Raw genomic sequence first — 21,007 nt, 5'->3', positions numbered from 1 at the left:
GGACCCTCCGGTACTCAGCCTCTCCTCCGGGATGGAGGCTGAGTGCCTGGGCGGGGGTCCCGGGCACCCCTGCTCACGGGCACCGCCTGGCCCCCAGGTCTTGGAAACCTGCGTCAAAAACTGCGGGCACCGCTTCCACGTGCTGGTGGCCAGCCAGGACTTCGTGGAGGGCGTGCTGGTGCGGACAATCCTGCCCAAGAACAACCCGCCCACCGTCGTGCACGACAAGGTGCTCAACCTCATCCAGGTGAGCGCGGGTGGGCAGGCTCCACGCAAGCCACCTCCGGCGGGGGGAGGGGGGGGCTTCAGGCCACCCCCCCCACCATCACTGCTCTTCTTCCGTTTGCTTCCATCTTCTCCACGTGTGGGGCCATCCCGGTGTCCGCTGACTGGAGGTCCTGAGTGCAGGGAGGCCTTGCTTAGCGGGGCTGTGTGGGCAGCTAGGTGGTCCGAGGGCCAGCGAGTCAGGGAATTTCTGCTTTCCGGGGTGGGCAGGCGGGCTCTCGGGGGAGATGGTGAGCAGTGGTTACCGGCCGTGTCCCCTTGTCCCCTCTCAGTCCTGGGCTGACGCGTTCCGCAGCTCACCCGACTTGACAGGCGTGGTCGCCGTCTATGAGGACCTGCGGAGGAAGGGCCTGGAATTCCCGATGACCGACCTGGACATGCTGTCGCCCATCCACACGCCCCAGAGGGTGAGGAGACTCGCCCCTCGGGAGCAGGGGCTAGGGAGGCGGAGAGATTCCCACAGTGTTTCCCCAGGGGCTCCCTGAGGCGCTGACCTGCCACACTAATCCTGGTTTCGCCCTCTAGACGGTGTTCAGCTCAGAGGCGCCATCCGGGCAGAATTCTGTGGGCACGGACACCAGCCACGGAGGAGACTCCACCCAGCACCCCACTCCCCTGCCCATCCCAGCCACACTGCCTGGTGACACACCCATCACACCAACCCCTGAGCAGGTAAACAAGCCTGAGTCAGAGCCACGCGGGTCAGGGAGGGCCCCTCTCAGTATGGACATCACTGTCCTCACAAAGTGTGTGGCCCACGGAACCCCTCAGGCAGCACCAGGGAGAGTAAATGCCCTAAGAAGGAGGTTTGGGGTGTAGTACAAGATTTCTGAGGCCGGGGCCCCATGAGTAGCTCTGCAGGATCGCCCACCAGACTCACGACACGATGACTTAGCTTCTGTCCCTCAGTTTCTCTCTCCTGGAGTGGGAGGCAAGGCCACCTGCCAAAGGGATATCTGCAGCTATCGCCAGAATAATCTGGATACACGCTCATTTTATTTATTTCTAAGTTTGTTTATTTCAGTAACCTCTGCACCCAGCTTGGGGCTCGAACTCATGACCCTGGGGTCAAGAGCTACATGCTCTACTGACTGAGCCAGCCAGGCACCCCAGTGTTCTCTTGTCTTAGACGTGGCTGTTGGGGCATGGGTTGAGGCCTTGCATTGTCGGGGTGCCCACTTTTGAGGTGTGTGACGAACCCTGGACCCAACATACCAGCTAAATGTGAAAGCGTAGCTGTTCAGGGTACTGGCAAGAGAGACACAGGTCTGTGATGGAAACAGTGAAACCTGACCTTCCAGAGTGGACCCACGAATCTCCGGTAGGGTCTCATCTGGACTTAGGAGCAAACTTGCCAGCAGCCCCTCACAGCCCGACCTATCCGAAGAGAAGCTTCTGTACCGGATACCTAATAATGAGTTACAAAATCACCTCCCAGAGCTACAAATATTACCAGAAGAGTTTTCCTAACTGGACATACAATGAAAGGTATAGAAGACTTGTAAAATCACCCTGTGATCCAAATGTCACGTGACCTAGTTATGCTTTTAACCAGTTTGCCTGAAGTCTAGCATCTGGGTGGATTTAAGGCTGATTACATCGGGTGTAAGAAGGTTCTCGTTAAACAACACTGAGGAGGCGGTGTTCAGTTTCCAGCTCCCCGCTCGTCCCCTGGGGCCCGTCACAGCTTCCCGGCATCCCGCGATACCACTCCCAGACTCTGCTGTAATTAGGTCTCATCTGACCCGGACCCACTGGGCTTGCGGTCAGTAGTTTTTCCACTCATTTAGGCCAAGGGTGTTCATTAAATAGGCCAAACGTACCAAACATTTTGTGGGGTTTGGAAGGTGTCTCATGGCCCGTAGTTACTACCCGTGTCTGCACCCCCATTGCTTCATCTGTAAAGCCTGGGATATGACATGTGCCTCGTAAGATTGTGGTAACGTTTAACTAGCAATAAAAGTTAAGTGCTTGGCATTAGCAGGCAGTTAGTAAGTGGTAAGTAGCTGCCGTCACAGGCATTGCCAGTGTATATACACTGGCACTCGTAATCGGAAATCAGCTGGGCCCCGTGCATTTCTCAGAACATAAGCCACATAATACTGGACCCACGAGGTATTCCATGGCAAAGGGCTCTTCGTCCAGATTAATTTTAGAACTTTCGTACCAGGGCGCCCGGGTGGCTCAGTCAGTTCAGTGTCCGACTTCGGCTCAGGTCATGGTATGGCGGTTTGTGAGTTCAAGGCCCTCATTGGGCTCTGAACTGTCAGCAGCACAGAGCCCCCATTGAGATCCTTTGTCTCCTTCGCTCTCTGCCCCTCCCCCACTCATGCTCGCGTGCTCTCTCTCTCTCTCTCTCTCAAAAATCTTTTTTTTTAAGTTTAAAAAAGAATTTCCATACTGATACCTTCCTAGATATTTACAGTGTCCACAGAGCTCCTGAGGAGACCCAGCACCCCACAGAGCCCTGCAGCATAAGGCGCTGGGTCCGTGGCCCCTCACCACCTCACCCATGTGGTTACACCGATTCCCCAAGCTAAGGCCTTGGAACCGTTTGCTCACTGAAAACCTGCTGACATCCCTTTAACAAGTGCTCAGCCAGGGTTTCACACTCAAGGTGGGGGGTGGCACTCTGCTTGGAGGAACCCAGAGCAAGTCCTGTGCTCACAGGAGAGGAGAGGGGAGTGAACTCCTGTTGTCCTAGGGCAGGAGGAGTGAGATCCCGTCCCGGGTGGGAAGCAGGCCTGCCGATTCCCTCCTTTCCCCGCAAGGCCTCCAGGGCCTCGTTAGCCGCCATCTTGGGCCCAGGAGATGCTGGAGCCTTCCAGCCGCACTCTGTGGTGCGTTTGCCTTCAGCTTCTCTCCTTGTGGCCTGCCCTGCGCCAGGCTCCCCACTTTGGAGATGGTAACCGTCCATAGCAGCTCGGTGAGGGGGTCTCTGGGCGGTGGGGCAGGCCTACCACAGGCCTCCTGGTGCCGGGCTGTGGCTCAGCAGCCAGAGGGCCCCCAGGGGCCACACCTGGGGCTAATGGCACCAGCCTCTCCTCATCGGCAGCAGCGGCCCTGGCCCCCTGGCCTCTCTCACCAGGGCCGACGGTGTGTTTCAGATCGGGAAGCTGCGCAGCGAGCTCGAGATGGTGAGCGGGAACGTGAGGGTGATGTCGGAGATGCTGACGGAGCTGGTGCCCACCCAGGCGGAGCCTGCCGACGTGGAGCTGCTTCAGGTGAGCCAGCACCCATGGGTGCACGCGTACCCCTCCCCCACCCACACTGCAGCTCTCACGACTTCCTCTGAACCCCTCGGTCACAGCAGGAGGGGTTGAAACCTGGGATTCTGGACTCCCGTGCATTGGAATTCAGGGCTCCACCATTTTCTAGCGGAAGCAAAATGGCTCCTCTTGCCTCAGCTTCCTCATTTGTGAGATTGTTCTCGTAAGAGCTTTTAAGGTCTGCGTTTGGCATGAGAATCAAATAAGGCTTTGCCTGTAAAAACACCAGCCCTGGGCCTGGTTCAGGGTAGGCCCCCAATGGGATTTCCCCCTTCCGGAAGGTGAAGCCTAGCAGGCAGGTGTGGGAGCAGCTCGGGCTTTGAGAGGACAGAGCAGGTGGTCTCGGGCCCTCGGGCAGGTGTGAGCACCGGCTTTCACTCCATGTGTCACATGTATTCCCACAGTCCCATCCCCAGCTGGGGGCCATTGAAGGCACCACCCCACCCATGGAGGTCAGTTCACAGGGTGCCGAGAAAGCTGGAGGGGAGGGTGGTGTGCAGGAGCCACCAGGTGTGAGTGGTGGGTTGACATGAGGACAGCTCACAAGCAGTGAGCACTTCCCACGCACCAGGCTCCGATGTAGACACTTGATACACATTCGTGCTTCACTCCGTCCTCACCACACCCAGCAACAGGTGGGTCCTCTCATTATCCCCATTTCCTGGATCGGCCAACTGAAGCAGAGAGGTCATGTCATGTGCCCAGGGTCATGTGGCTGGTAAGCAGCAGAATTCGAGCCCAGGATGGTAGCTCCACCCACTGCTCTTCAGCTGCCAAGAAGGGTGGGTAAGGAAGTGGGAACAAAGCCACAAGTGTGCTTGGTCACAGGGAGGAAGAGAGGGGAGGCCCACAGGGTGTTGAAAGTCACTCAGGCCTGTTCTGCCCCACAGTAAAGGCAGATGAGGAAATCCTAGGAGGGGGAGGGTGCCAGGGTCTGAAGGAGAACCCAGGTCAATGTCAGGGCAGTGTCTGGTCTTCACGGGGCCTCTAGGAGGAACGTTCCGGCATGTGGCCACAGTCCACAGTGCTGACAACCATTGACCCTTGAGACCTCGACCCAGGCTCCTGTCCACTCTGTGGCAGGTACCTGAAGAAAGGAAAAATCAGTCTTACAAATGAAAACTTAGAATGCTGTGGCTTTTGATATTTTTTCTTTCCCAAGGGAGTTTAAACATGTAACTTGCTGATTACAAGTCAGTCTCAGACACGGCGGCCGAGTGCAGTGTGGGGTTCTGGAACAGGAGGACATCCGTGGGAAAACAGCGACACCAAAGAAAGTCTGGAGTTGAGCTCATAGGGCTGGGCTAGTGTTCACATATTCGCTTTGACGAATGCCTAACTGAGGGAAAGCCAGGGGAAGGGGTTACGGGAACTCCACTGCCTTGGCAACGTTTCTGTAAATCTAAAATTATTCCAAAGTAAAGAAGTATTTAAAAAGAAATCAGTGAAAACAATGAGGCAGCAACTCAAAATCGGGGTTTGTGGATAACAGCTGAAGTCCTCTAGTTCGTTTTTTTTTTTTTAATGTTTACTTTTTGAGACAGAGTGCGAGTGGGGTAGGGGCAGAGAGAGAGGGAGACACAGAATCCGAAGCGGGCTCCAGGCTCTGAGCTGTCAGCACAGAGCCTGATACAAGGCTCAAACCACAAACCAGGGGATCATGACCTGAGCCAAAGTCGGACGCTTACCCAACTAAGCTACCCAGGGGCCCCTATTTCATTTCTTTATGTTTTGCTGACAGAAAGACCCCAGTCACTCAGAGAAGTTGCTATTTTTTTCCACCGGCCCCTTGGGGTCTTGGATTTTCAACCAAGCAAAGGTGGCAGCGGGACCTTGATTACGAAGTCTGCACGCGGCCAGGTTAGGCCAGCAGCCTCAGCTCACATGTTGCTTGTCTCCTGCATGTTCAGTATTGGTGTAGAACACTGGCCGTGGGAGCCGGAGGCCTGTTTGCGGGACCCTGAAAGCTGTCCTGGGAGCTTGGAGTCCGGTTTGGAAACCCCTCCACCTCCAAGGCGGCACAAAGGCTGGAGCCCGGCACCTGGTGAGGGCCTCACTCTGGGCCCAGGGGCTATGGCCGTCCCCCTTCCTTCTCCTCAGGAGCTCAACAGGACGTGCCGTGCCATGCAGCAGCGGGTCCTGGAGCTCATCCCCCGAATCGCCAATGAGCAGCTCACGGAAGAGCTGCTCATCGTCAACGACAACCTCAACAACGTGTTCCTACGCCACGAACGGTAGGCCAGCTGCCCCTGCCCTCCCCCTCCCCAGCAGCCTCTTCGCACCGTCTGACCTCCTGTGGTCTCTCTCCCTCCCCAGAGTGCCCTCAGCTGTCTCCTTCCCCTGGTGGGGGGCGGGAGGGGGGGATGAAGTCCACCCAGCCTTCCAGCCGACTCCTCTCTCCTGGCCAGAGTCCACCCCGCCGCCATGTCCCTGCGTGTGGCCTGGTCTGTCTTTGCTCACTCTGTCACCGCCCAGCCCTGGGACTGTGGACCAGTGACTTGACTTAATTATGGCTCTTTGACTCTTTGCTCACTTTAGCAGGAAGATAGTTTATTAGAACAGCCTTTATGAAATGGGATGCTTTCAGAATCCAAAAGAGTGAAACAGTGAGGCCTCCCAGCAGAGGGGAAAGAAAGATCCCAGAGCGGCTCTGGGGTCCCTAGGGCATTGCCGTCAGTAAATGGGCCCCACACAGTTGCCCATTTCCTGTCATTCTGTTCAGGAGAAGCTGGTTGGCTCAGCTTTGTCGCCCCCACTGGCTGGAGGAGGGATCACAGGAGACGGGGGAAGAGCAGTTCCCCAGAGGGCACTCAGGTGCTCTTACAGGGAAGGGGTGCCGCGCCCTCTGTGTCTGAAAACCAAGTTCATGGCGGCCCCTGCCATGTGGGGTAACAGTGATACCCATAAGCACTTAGCAACGAGGGGTGTCTGGGTCACGACACAGTTATTCCAACCTTCTCCAGCCCTTGTCCATCAACAGACACCATGTGATTCGGAGTCCCTCGAGAGTGGGGCAGGGCTGCTGTGAGCTGCGTCTACCACGTCTCTCCTGCCCACTGGCTCAGTGGACTACAACAGTCCCTGTCTGCCATTTTGGGGTGTGGGCTAAGGTCGCCCAAGGGCCCAAACTGGGGATGACTGGGACCCCCCACACCCACAGGCATCAGGCCTGGCCTGATATCGTATGCCTGCTGCCTCCTAGTTCACGGTCATGCTCAGAGTCTTTGCCAGGCCCTCCCATCGAGGAGGCAGGGTCTGCTGTCATCCCCTTGTAATAGGCGAGGCTGAAGTTCACAAGGGACGTACTATGTCCACTGTCACTCAAAGCGACAGGACCGGGACCCCGCAGATCCCAGCCTTCTCCGCCCACCTCAGCAGCCCCTTGGCGTGTCAGCTGCTAGTCCAAATAGCTCCGTAAAGCAGTGTGAGAGAGGTGTGTCTTCTGACACCACTTCAGAGCCGCTGACACGCACACGTGTGTAAGCAAATCACCGGACACGTTTCATGGAGCAGAACTTACCTTTGCCATGTGCCGTGAATCCCCACTTTCCTCTGTTCTGGCCTATTCCCAAGTGTTTGCTGGTCACGGCCAGGGTGGCCGGGCAGTCAGTGAGTCCCGCTGGGACACTCGCCAGTGAACGAGGGGCACCGTCAACAGTTCCCCAGGGATCCACTGGCAGGGCTACACCTCCCGGCCTAAACCGGATCTGTCACCGTAATCATGACCCAGCAGGTGGATGGGGAGGCCTGCAGCGTGAGGAGCTCTGCCCGGGCTGGGCTGAGGGGCCTCTCTGTCTCTCTGACTCGGCTCGTTTGTGTCTTCGTAGGTTTGAACGGTTCCGAACAGGCCAGACCAGCAAGGTAAAGGCGCTTTTCTATGACCAGACCGTGCCCATGCTGAGGGGGAAGAGGAGGGCTGTGCTCACCTCCCCCCGCCCCCCAGACATCCTGTGCAGGATGCGCCATCCTGCCCTGACTCCTAGAGCAGTCCCCTTCTAACTTTTTATGTCACTGTCCCTTTAAGGTAACTAGGGCTCAGCCACCAGCTAATGCCCAAGGGTCTTCCCAAGCACCCCACCCCGGGGGGGCAGCTGAGTGGGGGGCAGAGCACAGAAGACTCCCCAGTTCCCAGCCGGAGCTGCCAGGGCCCTGGTGGCACACCTTGCAGCCACAGCGGCCTCTCGCTTCTCCCCAGGCCCCACAGGAGGCCGAGGCGGCGGCTGACTTGATCGACATGGGCCCTGATCAGGCGGCCACCAGCAGCCTCTCGTCCCAGCTGGCGGGAATGAGTAAGTACAGTGTGGGGGCTCTGGCCGAGGGCGCATGATGCTGCTGCGGGCACCCCTGCGGTTTGGGATGCCCTCCTCTTAGACAGTGGGGGCAGGAGCGCCAGCTGCAGAGCTTGGCCCAGACCCCGCCTCGCTGGGCCAAAGCCCACTGCCAGGTCGGGCACCCAGGACCAAACACGTGGGGCTCCCCCCTTCACAGCCCACGACTCTTGCACCCCCTCAGGCCTCAGGGGCCCACTGTTCTGTGGTTGCCCCTCGACACTGAATTCTCCGTTGCCTGAGCCACCCGGGCGAGCATGGGCGAGTCACATGAATGCCCTGTGCCCCCCATCCTGTGTAACAGGCAGGAACAGGCCCTTCCTCACAGGTGGTTGTGAGGACTGGGTAGGCTCACCACACAAGGGCCCTGGGCCGTGCTGGGCCGGGGGCACTCCCGGGACATGCTAGCGGGTGCCTTCATCATCACCGGGATTAGTTTCCACACTGCTGGCTGCCTGCTTGTGCCGCGCCCGGGAAGTGTGTCAGTGCCCATCACGAATCACTGACGCGAGGCTGTTTGAAAACTCGGCCACCTGTGTGATTGCAAGCGCCCTGCGCAGCCATGTGCCTGCCAATGCAGTGGGCAGTGTTCTACCTGTTGCCACAGCTTCCCTGGGAGGGGGGTGCGACTCCTCCTCGGAGAGAGGAAGTCACGTGCCCTCGGCCCCTCAGCCAGCAGGGACCTGGTGGCCCCATCCATACACCTGCGCTGGCTCTCTCCACCCGCCCCTGCCGCCCCCCTGCTTCTCCACAGCCACCCCTGGACCTGACAGCTCAGCCAATACTCAGTGCACAGGGACAGCCAGTGGGCCTTTCATGTCCCTTTCTGTCCCTGCAGACCTGGGCTCCAGCAGCGTGAGAGCTGGCCTGCAGTCTTTGGAGGCCTCGGGCCAACTGGAAGGCGAGTTTGACATGTTTGCGCTGACCCGGGGCAGCTCTCTGGCTGACCAACGAAAAGAGTGAGTGGCCCGGCCCCACCCTGTCCCCTGCAGTCTGGGCTCCCCATCAGGGCAGAGCCTCTCTGGGCCCCTCAACCCAGCTGCTGGGCACGCTGTGCGGAGGGACACAGCCTGCTGTCCGCACCCTCTCAGGATGGCTGCACCCCCAGGATCAGTCCCAAGTAGCCCCAACAGCTCTGCGGCTAAGAGGCAGACTTCGTGTTCCACGGGCAGACCTGGGTGGGGGAAGGGACATCTATGGTTCGATGAGCAACAATCTGATCAGATGTGGAAACTGAGGCACAGAGAGGCCGAGTCATTTGCCCCAAGCCAGGCCATTGATATGTGGCAGCACTAGGTTGGGGGCCCAGTGCTGCTGGTTCCCAAACGGCATCCTTCCCAGCCTCCCCCCACCACACTGGAGGCCGCATCCCAAGCCCCCCAGGCCAGGCAGGGACTTGTCCAGTCAGTTCTATCAATGCCTAGCCACCCTCAATGTCCCCAGAGGGTGAGCGTCTGCTCCCTCTGCCCCAGGCCTGGGGTTCTGTCCTTTCCGGGGCCTGCGTTTTCAGGGAGGTGCTTTCAGCAGTCACGGCAGGCCCCTTGCGTCAACCCCTCAGGACTGGCCCCATGCAGGCCTGTCAGGTGAAGCAGTTTGCTTGTACTCTCAGCCCTTTGCTCAGGACCCAGGACTGTGCAATGGGCAGCCAGGATTTACCAAGGAAAGCTATGGATTAAGGGACTCCCTCAGCAGGCCCCACCTCCCCAGTGGTCATTCTGGTCCCTTGAATGGCCTTCGGCCTTCCCCACCTTGCCCTGTCTTTGGGAACATCACACACCTGGGTCAAATCAGATCGGCTGCAGCCGGCCTGGCCCCGTGGGGTTGCTCAGCCCTGCCCGCTGCCTGGAGCCAGCCCTGGACTACGAGCGGCCTCTTTAGTCAGAGCCACTGCACTCTCAAGGCCCAGTGCCCTGGGACCAGCAGCTCACAGTTGCCATGAAGTTGGGGGTGTGGAGAGGCTGCTGTGCAGGTGGAAGCTAATGGGTCCACTGGGATCTGCAGCCGGGAGGGCGGCCCGTCCAAGAGGCCCCAGGAGGCAGCACACTGGCCACGCCCGAGAGCCCCTGGCAGGCAGCCCGGCTCAGCTTGCTGTTGCTGTTACTCCTTTGAGGAGCGGGCCCTGGGGGACAGCGGAAAGCAGCCTCACGGGGCATAAGGTACATAGGCCGCTGCCACGCAGTTCCCTTTGCTGGGCGTGCCAGGCAATGTGGACACACACATGGTGGCAGGCAGCTCTGCAGATGGTGCTCAAGGCTGGACTGTGGGGACAAGGAGTCAGGAAGGCCGTTTTGACCCAGAGAAGCAGTTTATGCAAAGACTCGGGCAGGGACAGCATGAGATGCTGGGACAGGGGGCACATCCTGGGCCTTCTCATGTCACGGGGTCCCCTGCAGGCCCTCCCTGGGTCCCTGGGGACTAGTTTCCACCTCAGCACAAAGCACCTGGCAGGGTGACAGTGCCCTGGCATCAAGTTCCTCTTTCCTTTGTTCCGCTTGGCAGTCCAGTCCCTCCCTTGGGCTTCTGCTGGGTCTTCTAGCCCTGGTGGCCTGGCTGGCCTGTGGACTCCCTCGCCCTGCCCCCTGGGACTCTAGAATCCTCTGAGGCCTTTTCTGCCCACCCGGACTCAGGCCCCACCCCCTGCTGTCTCCAGCCTGTGCCAGCTCTGCCGCTGCTCCCTTAGAAGCCAGCTCCTTGCCAGCCACACCCCAACCCCAGCTGGCACAGCCGTGGCCCCTCCAGCCGACCAGGCCAAGAAGGGCGACAGGGAGTGTCTCTCTGAGCCCGACCAGCCCCCTAGCCAGGCTTTGCAGGCAGGAGGATGTTCTGTGCTGTCATCCTGGGGACACGCTGCCCTTCCTGCCCAGTGCCGCTGTCGTCCAAGTGGCCCCAGGTCCAGCCCCTGCCCACCAGCCTCACCGTGGCCCTCCTCCCTCCTGCCCTGGGTGTGGGCCTCACGGGCTTCCTCCATCTGTGTGTCTTCCATACTATTCTTCTGTGTAGTTCTTTTGTGTGAAGAAAAGCATCGATTGCTGTACATTCCTAGGTCCGAACACACCTTATTCTGCCCTTCTCCACAGCGCACCTGCCATGTCTTAGGTGAAGGGACAGGAACCGGGCTACTTGCATGCCCAGTGGGCAGGCCCTCCCTGGGTCAGGCCACGTGCTCGGTCTTAAATATCACGCCCTCCTCACCAGCTCTCAGGGCCCGGACTTAGCCAGGGATACCAAGCTGCTCTCTGTCTCTCAAAATAAATAAACATTTTTTTAAAAAGAGGAAGCTGCTCAAAGAAGGGTCTGGAGGTAGGAGTTCTCCATGCGCATGGGGGCACTGGTGCTGTTTCCCATCCCTGGAGTTTGGCCAGATCTGATGAGAGTCATCAGTGAGCTGGCTCTTGGCCTTGGGCCAGCACCACCGCCCTCACTTCTCCCGGGCTGCCTGTCACGGTCACACGTCTGAGCCCAGGTCTACCCTCCCCAGGCCAGCAGGCCGGCAGGATTGGAGCCCATGCTGGGGCCTGAGCTGCCCTCTGCCCAGGCATGACCCGGGGTCCACACAGGACGTGAGCTTAGCTCACCCCTCCCCACCCGTGAATCCCGCCACCGGTCAGCATGCCTGGTACCGCAGGGCAGAATTCACGGTTGTGGCCTCCATATTTCAGGGTGAAATACGAAGCCCCCCAAGCAACAGACGGCCTGGCTGGAGCCCTGGACGCCCGACACCAGAACACTGGAGGGGTAAGCAGAGGGCCCCACTGCCACATGGTCCAGAAGGAGTGCCAGGGGACGCTCCCTCCCCCGCCCCCCGCCCTGTGCTGGGCACTGACGTGACACACCCCTCTCCTCACTTGGCTCTGTAATCAGCCCTTTGTAGCTAATGTGACAGCTCCCGTTTCACAGCTGAGGAAGCAGTCCAAGAGGTTAAGTCACCTGTCCAAGCTCACACAGCGAGGCAGGGTTAGAGCACAGACTCGGACAGACCAGAGTCCCGCTGCCTGGGTCCCAGCTGCGTGTCCACAGACAGACCACAGGCCACTGGCGGCCGGTTCCAGCACGGGCTTCTGAGGCCAGGGCGGGACTGAGCCACAGGAGACAAAGCCTGAGGGGCCGAAGGGACCACAGGGCCTCGGCAGCGTGGAGGCCATGGCCAGCCTTGCTCAGAGGGCACGCTTATCTGTCCATTGTAGAAAGAGCCAGCGGAGAAGCTGGGAGAGCAGCTGGGAGGGACTGGAAGGTGCCCAGTATATGAGTGGGTGGTGAGTCCCAGCGACGCCCCAGAGGCGTCCCCAGCATCTCAGGAGTCACTCCCCGGTCAGAGCAGAGCCAGACCTGGGACACTGTGGAGGCAGGACCCACTAGAGAATCAGACATCTCCCGTGTGTGCCGTGTGACCCGACATCAAGCACGGCACATTCACACCTGAGTCTCAGAGCCTCCCATTACTTTCCTTTGTGAGTGGCCATCTGTCACAGCCGTGCCCTGTGCCAGGCCCTCTACAGCCCGCCTTCCTGAGCCATGCCACAAACCCTTAGGGCATGTTGTTATCCCCATTTACGGGTGAGAAAACCGAGATCCAGAGACCGGTCAAGTGAGGCAACAGAGGTTAACATGCCCAGTTAACCTGGCACACAGTGAAGCGTTCGGTCTCGCTAGTGCGGCTGCATGACTTTCCCCACTTTCAGACGGAAAAGCCCAGACTCGGCATCGTGGGGTAGTTTGCCCAACGCCTCCCAGCCTTGCTCCTGGCTCCACAGCCAGTGCTGGGAGCAGGAGCCCCAGATGGCCCGCCAGCTCTGAGGAACAGAGGTGAACACTCCGGAAAATCTTGCTCCCGGATTCCAGATGCATCTGAACGCTCTGGAAGCCGCTGGAAGTGCGTTCCTCTCGGGCCGCCTGGCCCCTCATGGGCAGAGGCGAGCCACACAGGCTCCCCTTCGGGTTGCAGATGAAGGAGCTCAGCCCAGAGACAGGTGTCGCGCGCCCCGGGGCTCACACCCATCCGGGGCAGGACAGGAACTAGAACCCAGGCCTCCCGGCTCCTGCACCACCCTGCCTTAGCCACCGGGAGGAAACATGCACGCACATACTGCTACTTGCAGAAAAGCAGAAGATTCCTCTGATCACTTCGAGATTTAAGCAGCTTCTACCCACGTCTGGGTATGATGATCATAAAACCGTCCGTAAACACCTGCTCCCGAGGCGCATGAGGCTGGTGGGTGGCCGGGAGGCTTCCTCCCGCAAAACCGTCAGGACGGGATTCCAGGCTGCGCAGTGCAGAACGGAGCCCAGGGCCAGCTCTCTGGTGGCCGGGGTTCACAAGTGCCGTGACCGGGGGTGCTGGGCAGCGTGTGCCAGGCCTCGTGCCGGCTCTGTCCAGGACAGGGGAGGCGGTCGGGGGTTGGCAAGCCGGGAGCCCAGACTCTAGTCTCCTTCTGCCTCCAGTCACCTTTGAGGTCCTAGGGAACCCTGTTTGCCCATCAGTAAGCATGCGGGGACTGGGCAAACGAGCATTCTAATCCTGAGATACCCGTCAGAGTCCCCAACAGCCAGCAGACTGGCTCATGGCCGCCCCCTCAGCCGTCTTGGTATTGCTCAGGCCGCTCCCAGGCTCGCTGTGGAAGGGACGAGAAGCTGTGCCCGGCACACTCAGGACTCAGGTCCCGGGGCTGTTGCAGTTCATCCCACAGCGAGACACCCTCTGCTGCTTCCTGTCCCCCTCCCTGCCGCCACAGCACCAGCACCTGCACAGGCATACACGCACGCACACACGGCCTCCTGTGGTGGTAACAGGACTCCCGACATGAAAGGGGCATCCACATTGGAGAAGGCTGCCAGCAGGCACCAGTGGCCCTGGCACTGACCACCCCCCAGCCTGACCCTTTCTCACCCAGATGGGAGGCAGCATGGAGAAGAGCCTCAGTGACTGGATGATGGGACAAGGCATGGTGAGGAGAGGCCGGGCAGGCCCAGGGAATGGAGGCCGCCCCTGGCAGGGGTCCCTCTGGGGCGGTGCTGTCGCAGGGGGCAGGACAATCAGACCAAAGGAGAAGGCAGGCTGCTGCGGGTGCCCCGCTCTGCTCCTGCTTCGTGGCCCTCGGTGCCCACTTCCGGTCCCTACCTCGGAAGCAAGGCCCAGGTGGCCCCTCTGGCAGCTGGGAGGTGACCGGGGCTTGCTGGTTCTGGGCCGAGTGGAGAGGGGCTGGCGCGCACCGCCCAGAGCCCTTGCTGCCGCTGCTGCTGCCGGGAAGTAGGTGCCCACTCTGCCCTGGCCTCTCCTGCCACCACCGGGGTCCTCAGGTGCCAGGCACAGAGCTCGGGGACCGAACTGGCTGGGTTGGAGAAGGACTGTCACTCTCACTCTCTTTCCCAAAGTAATGAAACGGTCACTAGCCTTCGTTGAGTGTTTGTTCTGTGCCAGACTCTTCCTACGGGTCACCTCCTGTCCCCTCAGTAGGGACTGCGCTCCTTCCTCTAAAGATGAGAGAAGTGAGGTCAGAGACGTAACCTGCCCAGACCACGCTGTATTAAAGGGCAATCTCGGACTCTGTCCCCAAAACCTCTAACTGGGTCCCCACGCTGTAGAAGGAAGCCCTCAGCCCCTGTGCGGGACCCTTGTGGCAGAGCCCATGTCTTTGTGGCCCAAAGCAAAAGGCCCTGTGAGTCATGGGGAGATCCATTCTTCCTCAGGTTCTGCCCCAGCTGTTCGGAGCCGCCTCCCCGCCCCCCTGCCTAGCCTCCCTGTCCCGCATCCCCCTTGCCCAAAGCTTGGCACAGTGGGTAGAACTGTGGGTCCTGGGCAGCTGGGCCGGAGCCACCCTGAAGGGGATACCAGGATCTCGACCCCCCAGAAGAGGGTGGGGCATGTCTGACTGGCCCTATTTCAAAAGTGAGGAGACTCGGGTGAGGATGACAGCCACGAGCTGCCCAGCTGATGGGGCCTTCCTCCTTGGCACCCAGTGCCCTGCCCTCACTACCTCACCCCTGCCCTTCCTTCCAGATCCCCGTCACCCAGGCCTGCCTCATGGAGGACATCGAGCAGTGGCTGTCCACTGACGTGGTAAGTCAGGGCCCGCCCTGCCCAGAAGCAGAGCCTCAGGCACGTTCCTCACCCCCCTGACAGTGGGCTCAGGAGGAAGTGACTGGTCTCAGGGGCATGGTGAGCAGCTGGTGAGGAGGGGAGCATTCGTGTGGGACCCCTCCTGCCAGCCGCCCACCCTCTCACGGGGCCTCCCCTGGGAGGAGGGCCTGGGCACCACACGTGTCTCAGCGGCTGGAGCTGAGCCTTCACTGAGCGCACTGTCACCGTGGGTCCCAGGAGTCTCAGCCCCAGAGAGGAAAGGCAGGGTGCGCTTAGGAAAAGTGTGACAGCGTGGAGCCCTCCATCCAGGGCCACCCAGAAACTGCCAACAGCCCCACCCAGACCAGGAGGCTCAGGAGCAGCCCTGCGGGGTATGGAGCCGAGGAAGCAGTGGGGCCCAGGCTGTCTGCAGAGCCCTGTGGCCCCCAGTGAGCAAAAGGGGCGGCCAGCCTTGGCTCTCCTGTCCAGGCCTCCTCCCCCCGCATCTGCCACCCCTCCTTTGGGCACCATGGACTGAGTGCTCCCAGGTGGGAGCACTCCCAGGGATGCTCCCAGGCCCAGAGGCTGCCGTCCGCCAGCAGCCAAGACTGTGGTTCTGCCCGAGGTCACACGGGGGTCCATGCCTGGTGGTGGCCCCCAACTTTAGTGTGCGTGGCCTCCGTCTCTGGGGCCCTTCCCACCACAAGGCCAAGTCTGTTCACCATCTACACACCAGAAGGAAAGGAGCTGGTGTTTACTGAGAATCCACTGGGCCGCACAGCCTGGGCTTGGCAGTCTGATATTCCATTTCAGCTTCCCGACAGCCAGTTCTGCCAAGTGGGAAACTGAGGCTCAGAGCAGTCAGGCGACAGCCAGGGCTGCAGCTCCGGGGAGAGTGGGGACGAGGTTCAGGTCCTGGGCCCACCAGCCCCCAGACGACTGGCTAACCTCCTTCTTCTGCTTTCTCAGGGGAATGATGCAGAGGAGCCCAAGGGTGTCACCAGCGAAGGTAGTAGGCCCTGCTCACCCACCCCTTCCCGCCCTGTGTCCCCGTGGCCTTGGAACCCACCCGCCACCCCCTCTCTCTCTGGTCCCTCTAGAATTTGACAAGTTCCTGGAAGAACGGGCCAAAGCAGCCGATCGGCTGCCCAACCTTTCCAGCCCCTCGGCCGAGGGGCCACCGGGTCCCCCTCGTGCTGCTGCCCCTCGAAAGAAGACCCAGGAGAAAGATGAGGACATGCTGTTTGCCTTATGAGCGTGGGGCCTGGCGCCTGCGCCCTGAGCCCCGCTGCTCCCCCAGCCCCCGACGGGGGCCTCCTCCCCTCCTTCCATGTTAAGGCTGCTTTGAGGATGGCTTGTTACCCCCTTCTCTTCGCCTCAAGGATGGGCTGGGCCGGCTGTGGCTGGGCCACGCTGCCTGGGCTGTGGGGGGACCGCTGGATGAATTGGGGTGACGAGTCAGCTCTACGTTGGGATCCTGGCCACTCCCGCCTCCTTCCCCACCCCAAGCAACCACTACTGTGCTGAGAACCGGGCAGCCTGGCGACAGACAGGTTGGCCGCTTGGTTGCCCAGAAGTGACTCCTTGTCCTGGGTGACCCCCTCCCTGGGCCCTACCCACACTGCCAGTCGAGGCCTGGCTGGAGGCTGGAGGCAGCAGAAGCTTCCATCCCAGCCTCCGGTCCGTTCCCCGGCACCTGCCCGGTGGGGCCCAGGGTGGGGTGTGTGGCCCACTGCCCAGCCGCACACTGCCCAGGTACGAAGCTGCACGCAGTGGGGGGCGAGACCTCATCAGCCCCAGGCGCAAGGAGGGGCTTCCGGGGCTGCCTGGAGCCCCTGTGGCCCCCACGACCTCCACTGCCTTTCCCTCCATCCTCCTGTTCCTCCTGGTCAGGGCACCACCGGGCACTGGGCCCGCCCACCTGTTGATTGATCGTCTTGTACTGGGAGAGGTGCCTTCTGTAGCCCCGATTAAAGGTAGAAAAGCACCCTGCTCGCAACACTGTTGAGTCTCCAGGGGAAAGTGGCGCCTCCAGAGACCGGGACTGCCCTGGGCTGGGCTGGGGGCACCCAGGAGATGACATCTCCAGCGGTTCCGAGGGGGAGGGGGGGAGGGCAGCACTGAGCAGCACCGCTTGTGGGCAGGGGCCGCCCCTCACGCCTCACCACCCGCAACGTAGCCTCGATTCACCCCAATGCTCTCCGAGTGACAGCCCTCCACCCCAGAGACACCTCCACACCTGCTGTCACCCCTCGGACCAGTGCCCGCCCTGCCACACTGATCACACGGGGACAGCTGTAGACAGTACAGGTGGCCCATCTGAGGCCCGGGTGCCAGGCACTGCACTAGGTTACATGCCGACTTGGGCAAACTAAAGTCACCATCTCCTCTCCCAGGGGCTGAGTCTGTGACTCAGTGGGTCCCGTGAGCTGCCCCAGCCCCGAAGGAGTGGCACGGATGCTTATCACGTGCTGGGCGCTTCCTCTTGTATCAGCGCATCGTCCCCATTGCTCAGATGACAGCACTGGCTCAGCCTGGATGACGGCACAGAGCGCCGAGAGCTGGGCCACGGGGCGCGGGCCCAGGGGCTCAGTGAGTTCTTCCTCCATGACGACTGGAGCGCCCCAGGCCTTGGAGAACCACGTTTCCCAGCCTGGAACCTCCGCACCAGGCTCCCCGAGAGTCACTGCTAACTTCATGCCAGAGCCTGGGCCCAGCCCTCCGTGGTGGAAGGGAAGTGGGCTGCCGTGTGGCGGGAGCCACTGACCTGCCTGAGACGTCAGCCTCTGGAAGAGAGAAGGAGTCCTAACGCGTGGGTCCACGGGGCCCGGACTGCTCAAGTGTGGCCTGGGTCTGTCTCTGAGCAGCCACCAGCTCCTATCAGTGACAAGCAGGCAGCACCTGGGATCTGAGGGGTGGCCTAGGTCTTGGCACACAGGAGACCAGACCCTGCCAGCCTTCTGGGTGGGTTCAGGGACGACCTGAGGCTTGTCTTCCAAGCAGGGGATGGGGGGCGGGGGCAGGAGGGGGGGCAGCTCATGGCCCGGGCATTGCTCCAGAACTTGCAGATGAGCCAAGCCTGGAGGAAGGCAGCAGCTATGGGGACCTCTGACCTATTGCCCCAGCCTAAACCACCTCCCCTTGTGGGCGCAGCCATCCCACTGCCCACCATCTGGGCGGATGGCATTGGTGAGCTAGAGGCGCCCTGGGCCCTTGCTCGCCACTCATGCAGGCTCAGTTATAGCCCAAACCTGAGCTTCCCTCCTGCCCTCACGCGTATGAGCAGTGCGTTGGTTCAGGTGATGGGAAGACTCTAGTTTTAACCAGTGTGACGTGTCCTCTGCACATTCTCTTGTCCCTTAGCAGGTGACCCTCAGGCCAGGGTGTGGAGCCCTGCCAGCCCCACCCAGGCTGCTCCCACTCAGTACTGGGAAGAAGCCAGAGTCCACGTACCACACCATCACTGGGCCGCTTCTGCCCCCTGCCCCCACTCGGCCATTAGCACCCCTCCCCCATCTTATCTGCCTTATCACAGGGAGATGGCCAAGTGTTAGAGGACTTTGGTCCTCTGAGTGGCCCCGGACTGCTTTCTCTTGCTGGCCCTGCTGCCTCCTTGGGTCCAGCGCTCATGACAGCACATGGCTTCCAGGGGCACCTTGCCAGGCTGGTCCTGGCCGTTGCCGCCAGCCTGCCCCGCTGTGTCGGGGCAGCTGAATGTTGAGTTTGGCTCCACATGATGGACAAAGCTGGGTAAAGCGCCTGGGGTTTGGAACCATGGTTTTCATAATACGAACCTTCTTCTGCTGGCCCCCGCCTGGCTGAGGTCGGCAGCATCTGACGGTCAGACAGGAGGGCTGTGGCCACACTAGACTGTCACCCCCCACTTCCCACCCCTGGCTTGGCCGGAGTGCTGATGCACAGATGCATTCACTCGTGCTCATGTCCCCTCATGTGGTGGGCACACTGTCCAGGTGAGCCCTGACAGGCATAACACCTACTCACGGTGGTGCTGTAGACTTCTGTCCCCAGGCCTGACCTCGGGCTCCCTCCCCTTCCTCTGTAGCCCCTCAGGTCTCCCAAGGTCCCCCCTTCCCACCTCATTCAGCGGAGCCCCTGGCCTGGGCCTCTCCACAGTCACAGTAGCCCTGTGTGGTCAAAGGTTTTGATCCCTGCTTACAGGTGGGGAAACTGAGGCCCAGAGAAGCAAGGACTTGCCTAGTAACACCGTAATGGAAGGGTGGCACCCAGTCCCCGGCGGGGGGGGGGGGGGGGGGGGGGGGGGGGGGGGGGGGGGGGGGGGGGGGGGGGGGGGGGGGGGGGGGGGGGGGGGGGCGTCCCTTGGCAGGGAAGGGGAGCAGCAAAGACAAACGCAAGAAGTGCCACCGCTCCTCCGGATGAAGGGGACTGATGGCCTGATGGGGCTGTGACAGGGCCCGGGGCCAGAGGGGCTGGGTGGGAAGGCCTCCCAGCTTCCAGCACTGGGGAACCCCTCCCAGAGGCTGCGACTGGGGCTGGGGCAGACCAGGAGGCCCTGGCGGGAGCCAGTAACACTAGCCAGGCTGGAGACCCCTGGCAGCAGGCTGTGTCTGAGGTCCAAGGCCCATGCCCCGGGCAGTCACTCAGCAGCCGCAGGTCGCTCAGCCCCACATGCAAGAGGACCAGCTGCCGGTGGGGGTCGTGGGACAAAATGAATGCAGCACCCGCAGCTCCTGCCGGGCCCAGCTGCCTCGGTAGGTGGTGGCACCAGGCCAGGGACACAGGCAGGTTGAGTGGAGCCCAGCCCACAGGCAGGAAGGCACACCTAGGAAGCAGCCCCTGGGGGCTGTGGGAAGCACCAGAGCTGCCTGGCATGGCCTCCACCCCCTGCATCCCCTCCTGGCTTCCCTGGGCCACCAGAACCCCACCCTGGACCTGGACACTGACCTCCCCCCCACCCTCCCCACAAATTCCTCACCCCAGTGTCAGCATCCAACCTCTCCATCTGTCCCAACAGCAAATCCTAGCCTGACCACTTCTGAACTGTGTGACACTAGGCAAATGATTAACCTCTCTGTGCCTCTGTTTTCTCACATGTAAAAAGGACCGGACCAGTTGCTCCTTCATAGGGTCGTGATAAGGATTAACTGAGAGGATGAGTAGCACAGCACCTGTTGAGAAGATGCTCCCCACGTGCTGCCACGGACGGTACCCCTTTCATCCAGAGCAGCCTGGGGGGTGCTCTGCGGCAGACAGCAGGCCAGGGGCACCGCTCCTCTGACTCCGGTCAGCCCTCTAGGGTGCCCGCTGCGTCCAGGATGGTGCCTTTGTGCCACTCTGCTAGGCCTGAGCTGCTGCCTCAGGGGTCCTGGGTGCAGGGCTGACCTTGAACATAGGCAGAGACCCTCCTCCTCCTCCCCTCAGAATGGCACGGGCTCGGGTCAGCACCCCAGGGTGGCCACCAGATGGCAGCAGCGCGGCGCGCACCGGGCCATTACCGCCCAGGGACCACCGTCTTTGCCCTCGCACCGGGGTCCTTGTCCCCCAGTCCAAACGCCGCAAGCCCCCTTGCCCTCCGCCTCCCGCACTCTGACCGGTGCGGAGCTGGGAGCTCCAGTCGAAGGACCCTCTGTGAGTCTGAACAAGGGACTTTTATTGCCTCCGATTCACTGGATTACCGGAAGGATTCGAGGGGACAAGCAGGGGCGGGGGCAGCAAATCAGAGTCCCGTCACTCCCCCCCCCCCCGAGCGCCACCCCCCAGGCTGCCAGAGCCCCCTACGAAAGCAGGGGGCGAGCTCATCCGCGCGAGGGACCACGCCCTTCCTTCCCAGCGGACCCCGCGGACATGGAGTGCGGATCCGGACAAGCGGGAGAGCTCCCATCCACACCAGCCGCTCCAACCACAGCCCGTCCACGCGGGACCCCTCCGGCTGTTCCCCACCTACTGCCTCCTTCTGCAGAGCCGGACCAGCCCGCCACCCTTACCCCTGAGGGAGGGACCACCCCCCCACAGTCCCCACTCCCCACCCGCACATGTCCTCCTCTCCTTGTTTGGGTGGTCACATCATGCCTGGACGGAACACCAGAGCCCCC

General features: G+C 61.1%; 1 protein-coding gene across 2 annotated transcripts in view; it reads left to right on the top strand.

The window, feature by feature from the left end:
- The window catches only part of TOM1 (target of myb1 membrane trafficking protein), a 39,350-nt gene extending 22,426 nt beyond the window's left edge, over positions 1-16,924 (top strand). For both annotated transcript variants that reach the window (XM_029953783.1, XM_029953784.1), the window contains 12 exons: positions 98-247; positions 558-692; positions 811-957; positions 3,393-3,509; positions 5,655-5,788; positions 7,382-7,415; positions 7,750-7,843; positions 8,721-8,841; positions 11,542-11,617; positions 14,877-14,936; positions 15,906-15,945; positions 16,037-16,924. In XM_029953783.1, the coding sequence (XP_029809643.1) occupies positions 98-247; positions 558-692; positions 811-957; positions 3,393-3,509; positions 5,655-5,788; positions 7,382-7,415; positions 7,750-7,843; positions 8,721-8,841; positions 11,542-11,617; positions 14,877-14,936; positions 15,906-15,945; positions 16,037-16,191 (1,263 nt within the window). In that variant the 3' untranslated portion in view covers positions 16,192-16,924. The remainder of the gene's footprint in view (positions 1-97; positions 248-557; positions 693-810; positions 958-3,392; positions 3,510-5,654; positions 5,789-7,381; positions 7,416-7,749; positions 7,844-8,720; positions 8,842-11,541; positions 11,618-14,876; positions 14,937-15,905; positions 15,946-16,036) is intronic.
- The last annotated feature ends 4,083 nt before the right edge of the window (positions 16,925-21,007 follow it).

Source organism: Suricata suricatta, chromosome 10 (assembly GCF_006229205.1).
Source record: "Suricata suricatta isolate VVHF042 chromosome 10, meerkat_22Aug2017_6uvM2_HiC, whole genome shotgun sequence".
NCBI classification, from domain to species: Eukaryota; Metazoa; Chordata; class Mammalia; order Carnivora; family Herpestidae; genus Suricata; species Suricata suricatta.
Note: the sequence above shows the minus strand (reverse complement) of the source record. Positions and strands in the feature narration are given on the sequence as shown.